At 40.0% G+C, this 24,111-nt stretch overlaps 1 protein-coding gene across 1 annotated transcript in view; it reads left to right on the forward strand.

The window, feature by feature from the left end:
* GPR158 (G protein-coupled receptor 158) overlaps positions 1-24,111 on the forward strand; it is a 226,568-nt gene that overhangs the window by 91,713 nt on the left and 110,744 nt on the right. Inside the window, exons 3-4 of the mRNA XM_068405457.1 lie at positions 715-817; positions 6,095-6,312. Coding sequence (XP_068261558.1) covers positions 715-817; positions 6,095-6,312 — 321 coding nt within the window. The remainder of the gene's footprint in view (positions 1-714; positions 818-6,094; positions 6,313-24,111) is intronic.

A 24,111-nucleotide genomic window follows, 5' to 3' on the forward strand; every position in this document is an offset into this window, starting at 1 on the left:
ATAAATTTGCTGTGGTTGTCCTGATGTCAAAATTAAGCGAAAGTGAATTTGAGTTAAAACAAAACTCGTTTCACATATTACTTCCTCAAAGAGGGACAAGAGAGCTTAGACGTATGGGGCTCCCATTGGCGTAGGTTTGCTGCCTTTCACTTAGGTCAGATTTAGGTCTGCAGCCATTTTATCTAACCAGTTGTTGGCTTTGTTTTGACTGGGTCAGTCTCCACTCCAGTATGGTTGCCATTGTGGTGGGGGCATCAGCACCAGCACGTGCTGCCTGCAGAAGGTTGGTGGCTTGACTGCAGCTGTCCACATTCTGGCTCACGTAGCATGAGCTCCAGCCATCTGAACCCCACCTGCTCTGCTGGGAAAAAGTGCTGGAAACTCTCTAGAAAAAAGCACATCCATTCTGATGTCCCATCTAGAGCCAAAATACAAGAGTGATATTTGGCACTCGGTTGGTCGGTTTATCAGTGAGACAGGCTTGACTATAGCTGTCTTTGCTGTTTGCTGGTGATGAACAACAAGAAAAAGAATTGGAGTCATGTATGACTATGGGAAAAGTTGCTGAGAAATACTGTCAGAGTGGAAGGGATGCCTGTTTATTCTTAGAAGTCTACTCATAATGTCTTGTAATGTTTTTATGCCTGAATGTACATCTGAGTATATTGTTGTATGATCATCTGCATGACTTTCCTTTTTTTTCCTTTCTCACAGTGCATGCCAATTAAAGGCCTTGGATTTGTGCTTGGAGCCTACAAATGTATTTGCAAGGCTGGATTCTATCATCCCAACATCTTCTCAGTGAACAGCTTTCAGAGTAAGTGCCTTTGCTTGATTTTTTTAAAAAAAAAAAGAAAACAGAGCTAGCATTAATAATGCAGGGCTCCTTTTATCCTTGTCAGGGTTATGCAGTAAAATCCCAGTGGTTTGCAACTCGGATTATGTAATCACGTAAGGAATTCTAGCCCTTTGGTTTGTCATTCACGATACTCTTGGGGATCCTGTGAAACATACCCACTTGAAGAATATTTCATTTGTGAATAAATGTTAAAACGTGAAAAAAAGTCTTGCTGTGGGGACATAGAGATTTCTGGCATCTGTGCTCAAGCATAGGTATTGAGGAAATTAACCCAGTAATTTTCTCTTTATTCAGGGCCAACCAGAATGCCCTAGCCTCTGGCTTTCTGCAGGCTTTAGTGGTTTTCATTTTACTTCATTTGCAAAGGAGAATCCAAGAACCATCCAAACTCTTAATACTTGCTTTGAGGTATTAGAGATGGGTCAGGTCTAAGAGTCTGGTTGGCTTTATTATATGGATGACATACAGCTTACAGTTGCCCAGGGCACACATCGTATGGTACTTAGACTGAGTTACCAACAGTAAGGGAAACATAACTTGGTTGATACTCAGCAGGGAAAATATGTAAACTGTCATGCCCAAAGTTGATGTCTGTTACTTTCATCATACGACCAAAGTGTAATCTTTGCACAGATTTTGTGCAGAAATTATTGCAGTTATACTAGTAGAGCTCATGCTGCAGTCACTGGTGTAAAGGTGTTGCTTGAAGGTGTAACAAGGCATCCTCCTTTGCCTCCTGCTTTCGAGTGATTACCATCGCCAGCTTCTTCGCACCATTCTTTAGTTGAAGGTTCAGGTCGTCAGCTCTCTGCTGCAGGAGCAGTTTGTATGAGATGCCCAGGGAATGGCGATGAGTAGCTTTTGCCAAGCTTAGTCCAGACCTGTGGTTATTATGTCTTGCCTTGTGTGAACATACCTGTTCCTGTTCCACTACAGAAGTACCTCTAGTAGTATTCAACACTTAACGTGCAGCTCTGTAATACTCACAGATACAGATTCAGGTGTTTTGTACTGGTAAATCATGTGCAGGATTATATGACATGGTACTTGTAAAAGCATGCCCTCATGCTACAGAATACCCAATGACTGTGTTAAATAATTTGGTGCAGACTCAAGAGCTGCAAATAAAATTTCCAAGCTGCTTCCTGCGTTAGTTACTCATGAGCTCCGCTTTCTTACATAAGAAGTGACACGGGTTATAGAGGAAAAGGAAGTAACTTTTAATATTAGGAAAGCTTTAGAATTCCCTGTTTGTTTGCAGCCCTGAGTTCCAGATATTAAATACTTTGATCTGTGTCATGGATTGGCATGTTTTTTTATTGATTTGATCTGGTTTGGATATAGATTGGCCAAGATATCTTACCTTTAACTTAGTAGATCTCATATGTATGAGAGGGAGAGATATATATGTCATGTCTCCTAGGTTTCAGCTGCAGTCAGCAGTGAGAGCGTGGCTCCCCTGGAGGGTAATTCTGCTGCTTTAGAAAAGCAGAATTTGCCTTTAGATGGGAAAAGTAACTCTTCAGGCAAATAACTTTTTTTCTCCATTTACTATAGAAGGAGGAGCCTATATAGCTACCTTAGACTGGATATTTAGCTTCTAAATAGCTAACATAGACTGAAATTTGTCTCATGAAAGTGTTTGCATATGCTGATATTTTAGGGGGTGTAATTACATGATCTGGGGCCACTTTGATTTGAGCATGTGTTATTGTGAGCTAACATAAACATGAGTTTTGAAACAGTAATAAAGAACTGCTTTAATTCATCCAGATGCAGCTCAATCTGACAAGCTCTGGTGATTGCAAAAAATGAACAGTGAAACAGCTAGTGTGAGACTGAAAGTGACTGTGAAGTAATAAGAGAAAAAACAGTGGTTCAAGGGAACTTAGCCCCGTCACCCAGCTGCGTTCTGTAAAAAGAAAAAAGGAAAAGATGACACGCTTAAAACAGCTCTAGGGCATATTTGGAGGGTCAAAATGATGCTAATACAGGAATTCTAGACATGAATCCTGCAAGTGGTTTTGACAGAAACTGTCTGACCTGAAGATCTCTTTGTGGCAATAGGTTGGTGAAGTCTGATGATAGAAGAGATGAAACTGAGTAGAAATGTTAGTTGTTTAGAAAGTGTTCCTAGAGGAAGAAAAAGAGGCAGGAAAGAATTGCAGGTCTCAAGATAAGATGTAGGTAGGTAGATAGATAGAAAAATGGACCAATTCTCTACTTCTGTGGATTGAAAAATTTGATCTAATGGGTTATATCTTGAAATGGGAGCATTTCTGAATGATACTGGGATTCTGCACCACAGCAAAATATGGTTAATTACAGTTGCACATTGTACCCAAAGGGTCAGAGTTTTAAGCAGGGGCAAGGTTTTGCTTTAGGTCCAGATGGATGTTTTGGTTTGCGTCTGAAAGATAGCTGTATAAAATCTGCAGGGATTGTTGGACTCTGCAGGACTCTACATGGTTTGCTGGTGGGAAAGCTTAAAAGATTCCTTATCTGCCTCCTCTGCAAACTCAGCTGGGGCCCTGAATGCCAAGATGCCATGTTGCATAAACAGTGTCCTTGGTAGGAAAGATTCTGCAAATCAGTTCCTTTCCTTCTTCTAGAGGGTCTGAAAAATGTTCTTTCTTTTTGGCAAGGAGGGAAAAAAAAAAGATGGGGATTGGAAATAATTCCTTATCACATTGTGTAAAATCTCAAGTAGATCCATTTTTTTTTGATCTTTCTTGCATTAGCTATAGTGAAGAATCATTTCAAAGTCAAAAGATATTCACCAGATAATCAGTCATAGCTGGCAGTGCAGGAGATATGGATGTTCTTCCTCTGTATACAGCAGACAGCATGACACCAGACACATCTAAGCAAACACTTGCTGTTGCGTTATGAAGTCACATCCTTGTGATATTTATTGCAACATGCAACTGTTTACTGGCTGTTATCCCTGTAGTATGTGACGAGCATACACATGAAGAAACTTCCAGGCATGATGCAGATAAGAAAATGCTTGGTAAAATGGATTATAATGTATTTGCAACAACTTACAGGGTTGAACGTTTCAGAAATAAATTAAGAATATCAATTTTAGGACCATGCAAAATTATCGAGCCGTATTCATATAATATTTGTGACTTAAGTAACCTCATAACTTTAGGTTTTAAATGATATTTTTTCAGTGGTTAAGTTTTTACACTGAAAATAATTTATTTAGTTAGCACAATAAAAACACATTAACAAATGGCTCATGTGTGGCTCGGAAGTGTGGGGTTTTAAAGAGATTAAATAATCTTTTTGGAGATGGGCTAATTGAAGGGAGAGTCTTTATGGAAATTATAAAGGAACACATGGGTGGTGGAAAAGCAGGTTGACGTGAGTGCAAATGTTGAGCAAACAAAGTGGAAAACTCTGACAGTATATAGTGCACTCTTGATTTGGATACAGAGATGGGAGGTGGGAGCCTGTGACTTCTGTCTCTGTCAGAGGACAGCGTGGGTCCGTTGCTCTAGCTGTAATTTAGAAAACAGAGATACAGTGTTAGATATAGAGAATGTGGTTTCTGGCAAAGCACTTGGAATGATAATGGACCAAGATCCATGAGTGCTTGCTCTGAAAAGAAGTTCCAGTCCTAGGATATCTTCAGGATTAGTGTTCCTTAGAGGTTCTCCACCTTCTTGGGATGCCCAAGCACGGTTATTTTCCAGCATTTCTATTCTTGCCTCCCACAGTCTGGGTCAAAAAGACACAAGATCTCTTTTTACTGTCTGCTTGTATCTAAGAAAATCTGGCTACCAGCATGAGTCAGCACTGCTCTACTATATTCAGGTTTCCAACATCTTTGTTTAGAATAAAGCTCCAAAGAGAAATCCACAACCTTCACGAGAAATACCAGCCCGGTCTCCGCTCACTGCAGGATGCCGAAGCAAAGCATCCTACACTGAGGGTGAGGAGCACAGGGTTGCTGGAACGGCATGCCAAATAAACAGACTTGGGTATACAACCTCTTTGTCGCTTTGCCTGTCAGCAGATGTGTACTGATGTGCATTCGTACATAGATTTGAGAAAGCAAGAAATAATTACCCTTCCAGGTAACTTTCTGCTTCAAATGTTTCAAGCTAAAAGTCTGAAGAGTTTCATAAGCCAATATGCATGTGCAACATTGGTGGAATAGGGTGTCTCTTGAATTAAGGCTAAACAATGCATGATTTACTACTTCCACTGATGGAGGAGGAGAATTTTGATCAGTGATGTTGGAGCAATTCTCTAGTCTTGTGAAAAGTGAGAGAAGTTATCACACATTTTAACACATCATTGATTTGGCTTCATACATGTTCTCTTGTTTCTGGAAACTCCCAAGCCTGTCTTACTTATATTAAACATTTTCAGCAAATTCAGTTTTCCTTCTTATTTAACATTATTCTTTTTTGCCTCCTTTTTCTTTTGCCTTTTTATTCCATACATTGCCTGTAGGGTAAGCAGTCTTGCAGGTGATTACGGGCAAGTGTTCACAGATCAGAAAAAGTAGGAATCCTCCTGTGTGCTCTGTTGGTGGGTTCACTTTGATGGAGGAGATGCCAGCTCAAGAATCATGGATTTTCATAGACAGAATATTAACTTTCCAATAGGTTTTCCAGATTTCCTGGTGTGCTTGTGTGAACAATGGAAAATTATACTCAGTCTAAGTGCACTGGTTTTGCTTTGGGGATAGAATAGTGCAATCATGCAACAGCAGGCAGAACAAACATTAATTAAGAAGGGTTTTATCTAATTTGAAGCTAATTAATTCAATAGATAGAATCCTTATGAAATTGAAGAACAATCTGAAAGAGGATCCAAGCTTGTACTGTGAACATTAAGTAGTTAATGGGTCTTCTCTTCATGTGTCTGTGTAAAATCCTTTCCTTATTCCCAAATCTTTGATGTATTTTTTTCCCCATTCAGAAGTCTCCTTCAAAGAATTTCCTACACAGATTTAGCCCACTTTCAATACAATGGGAAAGCATTTGGCATTTGGTAAGCTTAGTTTCCTTCATGTCTAAATTGGTCTTCATATTCTGAACGTGACAAAGGAGGGTGAAATGGCAAAAGCAGCCCTGGAAGCCATTTTGTAACTTAGTGAAAGAGACCAACAGGGAGGGAAGGGGAGTGAGCAGAGGACTGGTTTGCTCCTGTATGGATGAACTGCCCATACTGTACAACTAAAGGGGTCTCCCCTTACCCGTCTGATACTTTCAGGAAAGGATGCAGAAAATCGCTTTTCTGGCGGTGAGTTGTCGGAGGAAGTCTACACCTGCCTACCCTGCAGGGAAGGATGTTCCTACTGTACAGATGATACTCCCTGCTATGCACAGGAGGACAAGTATTTACGGCTGGCTATCATCTCATTCCAAACACTCTGTATGCTGCTGGACTTCATAAGCATGCTGGTAGTCTACCATTTTCGTAAGGCAAAGGTAAGCAGACATGTTTTACTTTGATATTCCTGCTCATCATGTGGTACAGACTCATTTATGTTAGGTGCACAGCTTCTCATTCTGACAGTTAGTTTCTCAGGTAGGGAGATGCTTTAAGCATGGAGATACCTAAATTGTTTATGTAATTTCTTAAAAAAACGCTGAGCAATTTGTGTCTCCCAGTGACATCTGCTTATGTTTATAGATGGTCAGCAAAAATCAAGGAAACCTGTTACGTTTTGAGCAATTTTGGAAAATCAGGCCAATTACACCGGTACCTAAGGAGGCATGTGGGTATTTATGGTCTCAGGATCTTGAAAGTCTCTGTTTTACTGTGGCTGGGAATGGTGTTTGGTTTCAATATAGTTGAGAGACTAGCTGGAAAATAATTATATCAAAGAGAAATCTTTCCAAATAATTCTAGTTCCTAGAGGGTTTAAACTTTTTTCTATGGTTAAAGATTTTTTTTTTCCTCTAAAGTATGAATATGTTAAGGGCTGTCTGTAAATTGCCGATGCAGGCTACAGTTGTTTTATGTACTAACCTAATGAACTTTCTGCTTTTACCTCACTCAAAATCTTCCAACATGTCATATCTGATGGAATCTCTCTGTTGCCTCAGTAAATGCAGAATATTCTCTGAAACTTCCAGTTTACTGAAAAAAAAAAATGAATTGAAGCTGGCACATATTCACTACCTACATTTGGGAGACATGGTATGCTACATTGTTAAAATTAATAGCTTTATCCACTTTCCATAACTAGATAAGCATTTCCATTTTGGTTTTTGGAACACTTGATCCCAGAGTCTTCCTAATCCTACAGTGTCTGTGTTACAAATACGTGGCTCATTTTGAAAGACTTTAATATCCTGGCAGGAAATCACAGAATGAACAGTAACATTCTATTTTTTTTCCTCTTCTGTTCCTGACAGAGTCTTTGTATTTAATGATATTGCATAAAATGATTTGAATTACAGACTTAATTGTATTTATAAAGTTTTTCATTATGAAAAGTCTGTTGTAGGCATCTGTTTAGTTGCCTTACATTTACCTAGCAGAAGAACTTCATTGCAATTTTGTGAGTTTTTAGTCCGCATGGTAATGTTACTCGCTTTTAATCTCATAGACAACATCATGAAAGAAGCATTCCATGTGAGTAAAAACTTTTCTCTCTAGACCTACAAAATGAACAGAGTAGACTACTTCATATGCAGCTATTGCAAGTTTGGCTTGATTTTTTTTTCACATTGAAATATTGATTGTTTTATAAGATATTTCTTTATTTTCTCATAAATAGAGATCAGAGATGAGTAAGCTTGCATACACTCTTGCACTTGTACACTTGCGTATGTTCTGATATGTGTATCTACTACAGTAAAAAAAAGATACATCTTTATTAAACATACTACAGAAATCTTGTCTTTCACAAAACCTGCTAGTAATGAAAGGTGCATTTTTACTTTTGTGATGATTAGCCATTTCTCCAAAGTATGCTATGAATAAAGAACCAGATGGGATCTGAATATTTAATAGCAAAGCAATACCAGAGAGGCATATACATACCTTTCCTTCTTTCTAAAGAACTTTTCAGCCTTTATAAAAAAGTTTGAGCTTATTTTTTTCCCAGATTACCTCCTACTATTAGAGATTCATCATGACATCTGAACAAGTGAGAATCAGACTTTAAAACAAAACATTCTTTTTTTCCAGAAAGAAAAGTGATGCCTTTGAGACATTGTATTTCATTCAGTTGGACAGACATAGATTCAATTATAATTTTGCTACCTTAGAAGAGAGATGACTTTGCTCTAAATGTATATCTCACAAGGAAAAGGGGAGGGAAAATGAGACAAAAAAGTAATATGGTGATTAACAATCCTTTCTTGTATGATCAACGTTTTAAAGGAATAGAAACTCATAAACAGATGTTCCTTTGCTTTTCATATCATTCAGCTGAGTTTTTTCTTGGATTCCTTTCATGTTCTTTATCTTGTTGGTACAGCATGATTTTAAAAAGAAAAAGTTCTCGTGTGATTGCTATGAAATGAAAAGCTGTATGAAGGGCAAACATACTGAGAACAATGAGTATTTGCATAAGAAAACAGCTGGTTACATTGGATAATGACGGAAATTTTGAGTGAATGAAGAAAACTAGTAACTGACTGTGTGCTCTCTGCCAAGGGGGGAAAGTCATGAAAATGAAAGAACAGTTATTGAAATATATTCAAAATATCTGCATTTAGAGAATTTCCAACTGTTAGTGAAACAAACCTCAATTAGGTTAGTGTATCTGTCTGTGATTAAAGTTACTGTGTTAAACTGCTCATTTCCATTGTGCTGGGTGGGTGTCAGAGAAGACCGTTTTTTGGATTCTCTCCCACGTATGGCACTACAATATTCAAATAGTTAAAAAAGAAATTTTTAATAAAGTATTTTAACAGAAAGAACTATGTACTGCTACTATATCAAGAAACAGTCTTCAAAATCTTTAGAAGAGCAAAAGGCGGGGGTTAAGAATTAAAAAATGCTAAATTATGGCCCCAGTGCTGACAAGAATGAGAAGTAAATAAGTGACATTTTGGTACAGTTGTTGATCAGTAAAATGAGCTCAGTAAAATAGGAAGGCAAATTGGATCAGGTTACCACTGTAGTAAAAATGACTGTGCAAAATACTACTTGATGTTTGTACTTTATCAATGCTCCTGCTAAATAATAACTTCGAAAAGCTAAGGTCCTGAAAAGTTTAAGTCTGCCAACAGAAAGCGCCTTGGGAAGAAACACTTCTGACACCTTGACTGTCATATTGTGAGTATATTAATCAGAAAAAGAATGATAAAGGTCCATAAGAACCCTTTAGATCATGATGGAGGTGACAGCCTTGGTCTGAAAAAAATCAACGCATCAGTAAGAGCAGATGCAGATCAGAAGTATTTTAGGGAAGAGAAGAAATATCTCAGCTATTCAGATCATAGTGGTTACACATATTATGGCCAAGAAGTACTGCAGGAAAACTGCAGGAAACTGCTGTGGAAGAGTCACTTATAGGCTTAGTTTCATCAACAATGCAGAATATATGCTAGATCCAAGCCAGTTACTAAAAGATCAACCATTGGTAAAAGATCTACGGCTCCACTCCCAAAGAACATAGCAATGAGAACAGAGATGTTTTCAACAATTACTGCTAAAGTGTTATTGACAGAATGTGGCAATACGACTTTTGTTCTGACAGGATCTTTATTACTGACCTAGGATGTAATAATAATGATCTACAGGGAAACCTGGTAAATATCAACCAAAGTGGTTCCACACGTGAAAGATTTTGACAAAATGAATGGTGATAAATAGGCAAAGCCTATAGCAAAGCCAGATGACTAGCTTCTAAAGGCCAGGCTTCTCTTTAGAGGATCCTTTAGAAGTCTCTGAAGTTTTAAGTCTCTTTTAGAATGTCTAAAGGTTCCTCTAAAGAGTCCTCTTCAGACTTCTGAAAGAACTCGTCTACAAAACCGCTGAATTATTTACTGTGGGGTAAGCTACTGCTTACATTAATAGCAGTAGCGGGGGAATGGAAGATAGGAAATGTGACATCTGTGTTTATAAAGACTTCCCGTAATGGTGACAAGAACTAAAGGTCAGTAGGTCCAGCTTATATGCTTTTAAGTTCATAGAAATGGTAATAAAAAATAGAACTGCTGGGTCCGTGGATAAGTGTGGGAAGTGGGCTTTTGTGAGAATGTGATGCTGTACAAATGTATTTATATCTCTGCAAAGGTGGATTATGAGCATGTGGAAATGAGAGTACTTGTTCCAAGATCAAGTTAGATTTCATGCCTGTTCTTGAAAGCAGTGTAGTTACTTATATAGACTTGTACCTTTGATACATGGCAAAACAAAAATTGAACTCTTTTGTCCAAGGCACAGTTGCTCCAAACTATCCCTGGTACCACTGACCAAAAACTTGGCATTGCCAACCTGTAAATGAAGCTGCAAATTAGTGTCTTCAAGCAGTAGTCAGCATTGGCAAACAGTACAAAATGGCACTGCGGAAAGATACTGTGCAAAAGCTCAGATCGATGCTGAGGAATTCATTTGAGACTTTGTCAAACAGGTGAAAGTGACTCAGCAGCCCCGAGATTAGCTCAGCAGCAATGGTATTAAACCGCAAGAGTTATAACTAGAGAAAATCACAGGCAGAAAATATGGCTCTTTGCCAAAAGGAGAACTCCAAAATGGTAAGAATAAAAAAAAAAATTGGAAGAAGGCACAGAAGGAGTAGCAGAAGCTAAACCACTAGTGAAAAGCATTGTAGGGAAAGGCAGCAGAAGATGAAAAATGTAACAGACAAAGCAGATGCTGATGCTGTAATGGGAAAAGGCAAAACATTTCAGCAGGAGAGTAAATGGCAGAAATGGTACCAAACAAAGTTAAAAAGGAAAAAAAAAATGTTCACAGCTAATACAGAAGGGAAAGCAGATGTGCGGATCGCTTCAAAGAAATCTTTAACTACTCTAGACAACCCTTATGCCAAGCAGTAGTGAAAGCTGGAAAGCCTAAGCCTGGCATTAACACAAGCTGCAAGAGACTGAAAAGCTCCTGGGAGATGGAAATGGATGAAATCCCATCAGAAGCTGGCGGCACCTGACAGCACCAGTTTAACGATGCTGGGGGAGTTGTGCAATGAAGCCAGGGAAAAAGAGATTTTTCCTCAAGAGTGGAAATGTTGGAGTTTTATTAGACTGCCCCAACAGGGTGATCTTGCTGGATACTACAGCTGGGAAGATGTTGAGGCTTCTGCAGTGGGACACTGGATGCAAAATGAGAAACAGGCTCAAATGAGGCTCTCAGCGCTTTGGCTGGAGTAGACATGGGTCCTAGCAATTGTAGAGGAGTGTATGAAGGACTAGGCTCCTCTTATTTCTTTGTTTTTTTCAAAAGACTTTGACAGACTATGAGAAGATCTTGCAGAACAACTTTCAACCCTATGGAGTCAGATCTTCATGGCTGTGTACAGAGGTGCAAAATATTCTCTAAGCTGAACAACTAAGAAACAAATCAGCTCAAGGTGAACACTAGCAAACATCCTTGTGTGCTGTGGCATTATTATTGATTGGATAATGCAAACATCACTACTGAAAACACACCCAAAAAGTATGCGGCTAAGCTAACAGAAGTAGCTGGCTAGGCAAGGACAGAAATCACTGATGCTAAAACAAATATTCTCAAAGATGAGAAGCTGAACAGAGATTTTGTAAGAAAAAGCATCAACAAAATAAGAGAATTCGTCAATGTTAGTAGTGTTACATGAACCAATGGAGACCTCAAACAGGGAGCGACCGTCTGCAGTATTGATTGCATGCAGTGTAAGGGTAGCAAAGCTATATGGCACCACAAAGAAGCAGAATGTTTAAATAAATATAAATAAAAACCAGATTTTTTTTATTTCAAAGTTTACATAGGATTTCAAGGGCTAAAGATCTACCAGAGCCTTAGAGAGGAAACCAGCTGCGTTATAAACAAGTTCTTATAAAAGTACCAGACCGTGGAAGGACATCACCTTAAAAGAACCTAAAGAGCTCACCAGTTATCAGGCTGCCTCTTCAAATGAACGAGAAAGAAGAGCTGAAAATATCTGACATTTGCATAGTGGCATACCAACTTAAACATGGAGCTATCAGGTAGAATACAACTGCTGTGAGGAATTGTAAGTGCTCTTAAGAAATGCTAAGAGCCACTCCTGGCAAAGAAACCAGAGAAGCTGATCTCAGCTGTAGCATGGAAGAGGCTAATTGCTACTTCAGTGATGAAGGAGAGATGAGAATGTGATGCCAGCCTTGACTCACACTAGACCTACTCAGAAGGGTCTTGTTTGCTGTGAATTCTCATCCAGCTCAACACTAAAGGGTTCAGAGTAGTTGCACTAAAGTCAAGCTGCTTTCCCATCATCTTTCCTTGTCACGCTCTACAGCACTGCTGGGTTCTGAGCAGGTAGGGGAACCACAGGCACGCTGGAGGAAACCTTTGCGGATTCTGGTCTTTCTGTCTTCCTAATGCATCTGTGGCCAGCATCTCTGGATGTAAATCCAGCATATCAATGTAGAATTGACAGCAGCCAACGCACTTGGAAAAGATTGTTTTCAGCTTTTAAAAATAATGTAAAAAGTGCTTAGAAGAGAGTCTTCAAAACAGCAGTTCGGAACAGTATTGTCATGTACAGTGTTCTCATTAACAATGATGAAGGACTGCTATAGATCCCATTGAAACCAAGGGCTTTGCCCCATTCAAGACTATTTCGACTCACAAGTGTTATAAATTTATAACTAAACAACCTTTTATTGTACTGGTCTTTTTTTCCCCCACGTTTAAGAACACTCAAGAACTGTTGGAAAATACAGAAATAGAAATATATTTCATGAGAGGAGAAAAATATGTATCTGTAACTCTGATCAAGGAAAAAAACTCGCAGTTAACAGGGCCACATGGCTAATCATCAAGAAGAATAAATCATTTTGCCTTTCTTGAGTGAACTGTGGCAAATAACAGTGACTGACTTTTTATATGGTTTTTACTCTTTGTTGAATACAGATTTCCAGTGATTTGGATTCAGGATGGCTAGATATTCTATGCCACCACTTTCCTATTTTGCCATTTAGTGTAAATACATCTAAGTGTTCTGCTGATTATTTAAAAAGTGTAAAGATAGTCCCTAAACAATGCAGTTTTAAACACTGCACAAATCTGCACATAGATGGAAAGGCAACATGCATATTAATGCTGTAGTTCCCCTTTCTAGAACTGAGAAATCAAGAATTTCTTTTCTCCCTTACTGCATCCATGGTAGGATGAAGTAATTAAGAGTGAGATAATCACAGGCTATTGATGTGTGATACATCTTTAAATATTAAAGCATGCTGGCTTAGCAAATATACCTTTTTTGCTAATGTAAATCAGTCAATCCTTTCTCTTTTTTAACTACAGTGGCATCTCAATGTGATTATGCCTGGATGACTTTCATCTTTGGTGCACATTCTGCTTTTTTTATCCCTAGACACCCATTTCTGACATTTCAACTGAAGTGGAAACTTGATAGAGGGAAGAGATCTATCTTGCGCAGATGGAGCAGCTGCCTTTACATGCTGTGCTGGTGGGCATACCTGACATCTCACTCAGCACATACACATTCTTTGCAGTGCTTTATACACCCTTTCTTCATCATATGCTAGAGTGAAAACCTAGTTTCTTGTGATTTCTCAGGGAAGCTTATCGTAGTCTTGAGGTGTGCAGCTTTAAAGACATTGGCGATGTTTTCAAAACTGTTGTTGTTAGTGGAATTCTCGTTTCCTTTATTTATAAAACAGAACTCATAAAATGTCCTTCCCCATTTTTCAGCATAGTTAAGATAAGCCTTTAGGGATGCTGTACTTTTTCAACTCTCACATAAATAATTGCAGAGTGCCATATTGAAAAGATAAGTGCAGTGGCTGTTAGCCTGCAGCAGCAGTTGAGAATTGGAGATGACGTGCTGGCTGCTGGAGTTCCCAAAGACAGCAGGCATTGGGAGGCATGGCTGCGACGGTAGTATTGCCCTGTCTTTGCGAGGTGTTATGGCATTCACTTCGAAAGCCCAAAGGTTTCACATCTGCATATAGTTGCATTCTAATACATGGTTTAGAGGAATTAAGTGCTTGTGAATAGAAAAATAAACCTAGTTCCCCTGTAGATGCTTTAGGCCTAAGGAAAAACTGAAGTGTAAAGAAAATAAAGACCTAGATATAAAATATGTTGGTTGATTTCAGTTCAGTCTTATGTAGAAGAGATAATAAGCAGAGCAGGGCAGTAGTAGGAAGCACAAAAAGGCTATATATAGTGTTCACTAGGGAGAGTCTACCCATGATGGACAAGGTAGCTCTTAAAACTGACTTTTCATCAGTACTCAACAGTAGCTCTAAGGATCCGAAAGCTACCGTCTTCTCTGTATATCTTTATATTAAGCCAATATTTGTCTCCACAAAGTTGAATTACAAAGCACCTTAGGGCCCATCTGGAAAACATACATGGTTTATTGAGGAGTGTACTGCCTTCCAAGTCATGTGAACCAGCTGTGGACTGTGACACGTTTGCTTCGCTTTGGTGTTCAGACTGTTTCCTGGCCTTTACTTTCTTAACCTTAATGTCTTGCTATTTAAGACCTTGTAGGCTATGAATTATTGTTATCTTCTGTTCCACCAATGCTCCGCAAAACTCTACAACACAGAGCCCCAATGTTCAAATTAACAGAGATGATAGTCATGCACTTTCAGTGTAGAGTGCTGGTCAGGAAGATGGCTGTCACCAGAGACGAGGCTGTAGTAGCCTTGAAGGCATGTGTAAATTTAATTGTATTACACTGTGATTTTACTTTTAAAATAAATCATGCAAGATAAAGGTAATCAAATCCTTGAATTTCAGCATATGTTTTCCAACAACAAGAACTATTACAGCATAGAATAATTTTTCCAAAGCTATTTCAGAGCTAGAAATTAAACTGAGCAAACTGCTAAGATTATTGGTTGTCTGTTACTCTCTGGTTTTGGTTCTTGATGAGTCTTGTATTTGTCCCCCTTGAAGGGAAGCTGAGTAGATAAAATGATCTGTCACATGATAATAAGTTTTCCCCACTGATTCTTTGATGCAGTAACTTCAGGACAGTTGCATTGACCTGAAGTTTCATTTGGGTTTGTGAATGGGCATTTACAGATTTGCTGGGAAGGGACTTCCTGTCATGTCAGCAGAATAACAGCGACATTATTTATTTATCCTGCTATTTGTCTTGGAGTTTTATGCTGCTATGAACCTTCCTTGTACAATCAATAGCAATAGCAAAGTCCCTGATGGCTTGCACGAGGTCTTTGGCATGCCTCCCTTTCCAAGAGCAGGCTTCTGTCTGAAGTAGGCCTTTCTTTTTGTTTTAAGGGTCTAAGTGGAGGCTCAGAGCTATTCCAAGCGTGAGCCCAATTTGTAGTGGAGGGACTTTTCATCCAGGAAGGCTTGCAGAATTTCATGGGGACCGTCATTTTCTTGATGAGCTCTTTGTCTCTAGGAAAAGCATTTGACCAACAGACAGGGCCAAGGTTTGGAGACTGAAACGTGGTTTTTGATGCAGCTGGGATTTGCGTTCCAGTGTGCCAGTGTCTGGACCCTGTTTTGACACTGAAAAGCAGTATAACTAAGGAGAAGCACATTTGAAGATGAGAAAATAATTTTTTTAAAAAGTTTCACTCAGAGAGAAGGAAGAAATAGCTTAAATGAAGAAACTGGGAAAACAAACAATATCAGAAAAAATGTAGCATGAGAACTTTCAAATAACAAATAAAACTGTATTGGAAACCTTATTCTAGGAAAAGTCTTGCATTTTTTACTAATTTTTTTAAATTGTACAACTTATTTAATGGTAGCATCCTCAGAGAAACTTTATGTGCTGCTTTTTGTGTGTTTTTTTTGGCTGTATCATGTGGTGGAAACTCAACACGGATCATTCAAGACTAAAACATATGCCTGTTCTTCATTCTTTTCTCCATTTCTTTGGGCGAATGTTGCAAGTTTATAGCTCACAAGCAGCAGCCTTATGCTGTCAGCTTCTCTTTAGGACTTTGTGCCGTGAACACAGTCAGATTGCTTTCCGCCTTCCCTGTCCCAGCCGTGCCTCCCTCTGTCTAGAATAAAATCTTGACATTTTTCTCTGACATCTTCTCATCGACACCAATATAGCTGAAAAGAAACCTTGATCTTCTCCTGCTTCCCTCTAAGACATCCCAGCTACTGCTTTCTTAGTTACTGTAGCAACCTGCTTGTTATCTAACATAATTTTGGACTCTGGAGCTCACTTTGCCTCTGGCTATGTCTAAGCCTTACTGTGTTCCTTCTGAGTTCCCCGTTTAACACATGTTTTCTGCCGGTCCACAAACCTAAAATTCTTGTCTCAGCTTGTTATCTTGTGTCTTGACTACTGCAATGTCCTTTCAGCTGGCCTTGGCAAATGCAGTCATGGCCTGCTTGTATCTGTTCAAAATGATGCTGCAAACAATTTTTTGTACTGTCACTTTGTGTTGTCCTCATTGCATTTCCCTGTTGACATCGTACATTCTTGGTTTTTGAACTCCCACATGAGCTTTTCTCTCTCTCCTGATGCCATTTCTTTGATGCAGCAGTGTCAACACCAGCCTCCATCATCATCATCTTGTTACATTTTTCAAAAAACACCCATTTTTCCCATCACTCTTTCCTCATGCTTCTTGGAGGCTCTCAAGAAGCCTCGGAGGCTTCTTGAGAGCATCCCGTGCTCTCTGTATCATGTTTTCAGATTCCAGTGCTGACAAAGTATGTGACTACAGGTGGGAAGCCGATAGGCTGGGACTACTGATTGCTTGTTACGATATGTGATATTGCCTTGTTGTTCTGTTGTTCTTCCCATCTGTCCTTATCGGTCTGTTGTCCCTTATCTTAAACTCTTAACTTTGTGGAGGAAGGACTTTTTTTTACTTTCTCCTTGTGCGGGGTCTGCGATAACTTGAGGCTGACCTGGGGCTGGGGCTGTCCAGTGGAAGGAAGAATAATTAAATTATATATAGCAATATTTCCTTGAAAGGCAAGTTTTAGATCAAAACTTATCTCAACTTTTTAATAAGGGATCACTTAGTGTAATAAATTCTGAAGAGCTGAAAAATCTCACTACTTTTGGGATCAGCATTTCTCAGATCCAGTCATAAGCTATTAGTTTGAAGAGGTTTAGCCACTTGGCTCTTATAAGGTAAAAGTGAATAAAACAAACTGGAGTTGGATTATAAAATCTTCAGAATTATAAGGGTTTTTTTGATTTGAAATTAGTATAATGATCTTCATCTGTAGTTCATTTGCCTTCTCAGTTGTGAATAATGAGGTGGTTTTATCTTTATCAGATTTATTCTAACCCTTCTCTTACATCATTCTCAGTTTGTTTCCTTTGAGATGTTACGAATTTTGAGCTGTGCAGTCAGGTTGTTTTTTCTCCTGTAATTCACCACAAACTACTTCTTTCTACATGACTGAACTACAATTTATACAGACTGTTTTAGTGAGCTGTGGTATTATCTTCTGTAATAGGTGATGCCATGTGGAATTAGAGAGCTAAAATTCAATTCAGGTGTTCTGAAGCTATTTGTAAACTAAATCAGGGGGACATGCTAACTGAGTCCCACCTCCTGCTCGTGAAATTTGGTTTTGTATTCCATCAGATTTTTTGTATATTCCGTTTGATCTCTTGCTGATTAAACAACTATAAATATTAAAGTGCATTTTGTTCTTGAAGACCATAATGCCTTTGCATCTTCCTTTCATTTCATTTCTGCATTAATTGAATGCATAACCTAGTGAAACAGGCACTTTAAGTGATCCAGAAATTTGATGATCATCGTTTTACATATTCAGCTTTTAAATTAACCCTAAGGATGTGAATAGACTGAAAGTGAACTTAGGTGTTATTTACCTCATTACTGATTTTCCTTCATCTACATATTCATCACTATTTGGTGAGAACCAGGTATCTTGATCTAAGGAGTATGTCGCCAAGGAAGGAATTCCTGCTCTTATAAGAAAGGTGTCCCTGGACATTAACCATTTTCACTGTGAGGGTTCTTCACCAACAAATACTGTTTTTTCAAATATCTGTATCGTAGGTGGTGTAGTGCAACTTATATGCAGTGGGACCCATGTTTCAAAACGCAGAACACCTTATCTTCATCATGATATATCATAATGGGTTTCATTACTTGTGTAACAGAAAGGATCAAGGGCCACATGAATTGAAAAACAAAGTATTTGGGGATTTCTTGGATCCCTGACATCTTGTGCTCTTTTAATGAAATTGATTTATGATTGATGGCTGCTTCACCTTTGCTTTTCCTGATTTTTTTCCAAGTAAAAAGTAAATTTAATAATTACGTTCTATTTGAGCTGAGCTATAACTAGTAATAGAAGAAAAATTGACCTTTGAATAAGTATTCTTTAAGAGGAAATGAAAAAACATGAGGATTATATTTATTTGGTTTAGGAATACTGCACAAAAACTGTAAATGCCAGAAAATTCTGACAATTTGCCAATATAGCTGTCCTGGTTTGGCCCAAACCAGGCCAATTAGTCTTAGAGAAACCAAAGTCACTGCTAAATTCCTCACTGCTTATGAGTGAAGAGCCGAAGGGGGGTTGCACCTGCAGGGAGGAGCAGACAGGGCAGGTGACCCAAGATTGACCAACGAGGTATTTCATCCCATACACGTCATTCTCACTTTCCTATTTATCACTAACCCACTGCCTCCTGGAGGTGGGGCCCAGGAGGGAGGGGTCCTCCTGTCTCCCACTGATTGGTACCAGCTTTGCCAATTCTCCAGTTAAAAGCCTGCAGGTGTGATGGCAGGGGAGCTACTGCATTTTCCCCTCTGCCTGTGCTGGGGGGAGCAACTCTGCCTGAGGAGGATTTCCAAGCTCTTGATCTTGGTTTTGTATATATTTGATTATTTCTATTATTCTTATTATACTCTTTTTCATTACTATAGTTTATTAAAACTGTTTTAACTTTCCAACCCATAAGTCTCTCTCCCTTTTCCCTTTCCCTTAGAGTGGGGGGGGGGAGGGTTAACAGAGAGCGTCTGCCACAGGTTTAATAGCTGGCCCAGCTTTAAACTGTGACAATAGCTTAAGTGGCAGCACATAACTATAGGCCTGTCCTTGGAAAACTGGCCTTTGCTATGAAATTCACTGTATTTGCAATCCATACTCTATTAGGAGGCTATTATTCAAATAGAACAATTATAATTAAAAGTATTTGTCAGTGTGGTAGGAGGTTGAACAGGACACAGAATTTCATCTTGAATATTTTACAAAGAAATGTTCAAAAGAGGCACAACTGTTTCTCCCTTGAAGTGAAGAGTGCTTCCTGCAGTTAGTTGAGAATGAGTTGCTTGAATTTTGTACGTCAACCAACAATAATAAAATGAAAGCATAGCCTTGTTATGGCATTTGAAATTTCCCTTTTCCTGGATAGCAGTCCTAATCAGTCCCTGAGTTTATTATTGAGAACATAAAAAAATTATGACAGCACCATTCTAGCGTACCTAACTGAGGCTTCAGGGGACTCCTTCCAGTTGCTTTTGTGCCCGTTCTTTAGTCCCTAGCAGTCCTTGTCCAGGTGCAAACAGTGTTAAGATAACCACTGCAATGAAATGCAGTTCCCACTCTTTTCTGCTCTTCTTAGTGTTAGCAGCTGTCTGGGAACTGGCAGGTCCAGCTTTTGTCTCGTAACAGAGGAGCCAAACATCTTGTTCACTGTAGCTCAGCCTCAGGGATAGAAAGAAGGATCTCTGTATTCTATTTCTTACAGGTAAATTTCAAGTGAAATAAAATTTCTGAAAACTAGCACTTTAGTTTTTCCACACAGCTTCTTCACTGAAAAGTAATTGGGAAAAGTTATATGGGATAAGAGGCAGGAAAAAGGTTCAATGGGCTTTGAAAAACAGTGCATGGAAATCAAAGCAAAAATATAGTCATACTGAAAAAAATTTGTTTGCTGAGAAAGTGTATTTTAGTCAGAAAAGGAAATGGTAATAAAACATTTCAATGAGCTCCACTTCAGACCAAATATTTTCAGCTTGACAAAATTTCCTCTCCCTTCTGTTGTTTGACAGAAGTAAAGAACCACCTATACCAGGAAACAAGAATTTGAACAGGAAGGGTTTTCAGAGAAGTAAGAGGCAGATTTGGGTTTACAATCCAGTAACTTCTCATCACATCTCCTGTGCCCTCATGTGTAGAACAGAATGGATCTGTCAGACCTGCACCATGAGGGTGGTGCCAGAGCTACTCCTTCTAGGAGCACCGGAGAGTGAGCGCACAGCCATCACATGTACCTTTAGCTAAGATTTTTGTTTCACTTGTTCTGAGACAGTTTTGCATAGTAATTTATTTAGTCACTTCAAATACCTCAGCTGAGCACAACAGAGCAAACCTGTATGTGTTCAATTCTTGGAGAAGTAAGGAAGGGGGTCAGCAGAACTGCTACCTTGGACTTCCGGAAGGCAGACTTTGGCCTGTTTAGGAGCCTGGTTGACAGAGTCCCTTGGGAGGCAGTTCTGAAGAGCAAAGGGGTCCAGGAAGGCTGGACACTTTTCAAGAAAGAAATCTTAAAGGCGCAGAAGCAGGCTGTCCCCACATGCTGAAAGATGAGCTGGCGGGGAGAAAGACCAGTCTGGCTGAACAGAGCTTTGGCTGGAACTTGGGAAAAAAAGGAGAGTTTACGACCTTTGGAAGAAGGGGCAGGCCACTCAGGAGGACTATAAGGATGTTGTGAGGCTATGAGCAGAGAAAATTAGAAGGGCCAAAGCCCAACTAGAACTTAGATCTGGCCATTGCTGTAAAAGGCAATTAAAAATGCTTCTACAAATCTCCGTCCTTTACTGGATGCTGGAGTTCACATGGTGACAAAGGATGAGGAAAAGTCTGAGGTGCTTAATGCCTTCTTTGCCTCAGTCTTCAGTAGTAAGGCGAGTTGTTCTCTGGGTACCCAGCCTCATGAGCTGGAAGACAGGGATGGGGACGGGGAGCAGAGTGAAGCCCCCATAATCCACAGGGAAATGGTTAGAGACCTGCTATGCCACTTAGACATGCATAAGTCTATGGGACCGGATGGGATCCACCCAAGGGTACTGAGAGAGCTGGCGGAAGTGCTCACCAAGCCACTTTCCATCATTTAACAGCAGTCCTGGCTAACCGGGGAGGTCCCATGGGACTGGAAATTAGCGAATGTGATGCCCATCTACAAGAAGGGCCAGAAGGAGGATCCGGGGAACTATAGGCCTGTCAGTCTGACCTTGGTGCCAGGGAAGATTATGGAGCAGATCATCTTGAGTGCTATCATGGGGCATGTACAGGACAACCAGGCAGTCAGGCCCAGTCAGCATCAGTTTATGAAAGGCAGGTCCTGCTTGACTAACCTGATCTCCTTCTACGACAAGATGACCCGCTTACTGGATGAGGGAAAGACTGTGGATGTTGTCTACCTAGACTTCAGTAAAGCCTTTGACACTGTTCCCCAGAGCAATCTCCTGGAGAAACCTGCTGCTCATGGCTTGGATGGGCATACACTTCGGTGGGTAAAAAACTGGTTGGATGGCCGGGCCCAAAGAGTTGTTGTGAATGGAGTTAAATCCAGTTGGTGACCGGTCACAAGCGGTGTTCCCCGGGGCTCAGTGTTGAGGCCAGTTCTCTTTAACATCTTTATCAATGATCTGGATGAGAGGATCGAGTGCACCCTCAGTAAGTTTGCAGATGACACTAAGTTGGGCGGAAGTGTTGATCTGCTTGAGGGTAGGAAGGCTCTGCAGGTTGTTCTCGACAGGTTGGATCAATGGGCTGAGGCCAACTGTATGAAATTCAACAAGGCTAACTGCCGGGTCCTGCACTTGGGGCACAACAATCCCATGCAGCACTACAGGCTTGGGGAAGAGTGGCTAGAAAGCTGCCTGGTGGAAAAGGACCTGGAGGTGTTGATCGATGGCCAACTGAACATGAGCCAGCAGTGTGCCCAGGTGGCCAAGAAGGCCAACAGTATCCTGGCTTGTATCAGAACTAGTGTGGCCAGCAGGACTAGGGAAGTGATTGTCCCTCCCAGTACTCAGCACTGGTGAGGCCGCACCTCAAATACTGTGTTCAGTTTTGGGCCCCTCACTACAAGAAAGACATTGAGGTGCTGGAGTGAGTCCAAAGAAGGGCAACGAAGCTGGTGAAGCGTCTAGAGCACAAGTCTTAGTAGGAGTGGCTGAGGGAACTGGGGTTGTTTAGCCTGGAGGAAAGGAGACTCAGGGGAGACCTTATCGCTGTCTACAACTACCTGAAAGGAGGTTGTAGCGAGGTGGGTGTTAGTCTCTTCTCCTAGGTAACAAGCAATAGAACGAGAGGAAATGGCCTTAGGTTGCACCAGGGGAGGTTTAGATTGGATATCAGGAAAAATTTCTTCACAGAAAGGGTTATCAAGCATTGGAACAGGCTGCCCAGGGCAGTGGTGGAGTCAGGAGATGAGTAGATGTAGTGCTTTAGGGATATTGTTTAGGGATATTGTTTAGTGGTTGACTTGGTAGTGTTGGGTTGATGGTTGGACTCAATGATCTTAAAGGTCCTTTCCAATCAAGACAATTCTGTGATTCTGTTCTCCACGTTTCCTTGCTTCTGTACGATTCGTTATGTATCCATATGTGCTTTCCAGCTATATGTTGAGTGGTAGATACCCTTTACAGTTTAATAAGTATGAGTGTGTCGTATTCAAAGTTGAGATCAAAGACGAAACCTGGCTTCACTTTTTCCTAATAATTTCTTGTAGGCCTTGTTTATCTGTAAGGCAAGCTCACGTTCTGGTGGTGAGCCACCTTTGCAAAAGGAAATTTCTTTAAATCACAGCCCCACTTAGTCATTCTTTGTATTGTAGAAGTGGCAGAACTGTTTAATGAAGGTGAAAAAAATCAAAATATGCCAGCCTTTTCCCCTCACTAGGTTTCCATGGTGCCGTGCTCATATAATACAGTGACATGGGGCCTTGGAGAAATCTGCAGCCTTCCTGGACTGACACCAGAAGTGTACAGTTCTGTTAATTCAGTGACAGACAATATAGCAGAGACAGACTGGCTTTAATTTCTTCTTTTTTCTCCTTTCTGAAAATACTTTTGACACTCATATCACTGACTTTGTGTGATGACATTCAGAAATTCAATGCTAATTAATGCTGCTGTATTTCCTGGATTGCTTAGGACCACAGAGAGTTGACATGCAGTATCTTCTATGATTTTTTTATCCATCATTTTAGCTTTTTGTTTTGTTATACTTGGTGCAACTTGGCCAACTACATTTTTTTTAATTTCCCTCATGCAAATAATTGTTAAGCATTTATTTATGACCCTTTAGCAGTGCCCAAGAGGCACCTATGACTTTCCTAAAGTGATTTACCACAGAAATGGTGTTGCTTTCTGAGATCCAGGGATAAGGAATGACTGTTTATCTGAAAAGCTACTAATGCGGTTCTAGATAGTATGGATAGAACGAAGACTGAGCAAATCCCAAGGCATAAAGCAGCCCTTCACAAACAATATTTTTTGCAGGGCTAGTGTCACGGTTTAAAGCTGGGCTGGCTATTAACCAGGTGGCAGATGCTCTCTGTTAACCCTCTCCCCCCCCCTAAAGGAAAGGGAAAGGGAAAAGGGAGAGAGACTTATGGGTTGGAAAGTTAAAACAGTTTTAATAAACTATGATAATGAAAAAGAGTATAATAACAATAATAATAGAAATAATCAAATATATACAAATATATACAAATATATACAAATATATACAAATATATACAAATATATACAAATATATACAAATATATACAAATATATACAAATATATACAAAACCAAGACTGAGAGCTTGGAAATCCTCCTCAGGCAGAGTTGCTCCCCCCAGCACAGGCAGAGGGGAAAATGCAGTAGCCCCCCCCCCAGCACGGGCAGAGAGGAAAATGCAGTAGCTCTCTGCCATCACACCTGCAGGCTTTTAACTGGAAACTGGCAAAGCTGGTACCAATCAGTGGGAGACAGGAGGGCCCCTCCCTCCTGGGCCCCACCTCCAGGAGGCAGTGGGTTAGTGATAAATAGGAAAGTGAGAATGACATGTATGAGATGGAATACCTTGTTGGTCAATCTTGGGTCACCTGCCCTGTCTGCTCCTCCCTGCAGGTGCGAGCCCCCTTCGGCTCTTCACTCATAAGCA

The sequence above is a fragment of the Nyctibius grandis genome, chromosome 7 (genome assembly GCF_013368605.1).
Source record: "Nyctibius grandis isolate bNycGra1 chromosome 7, bNycGra1.pri, whole genome shotgun sequence".
Taxonomy (NCBI): Eukaryota; Metazoa; Chordata; class Aves; order Nyctibiiformes; family Nyctibiidae; genus Nyctibius; species Nyctibius grandis.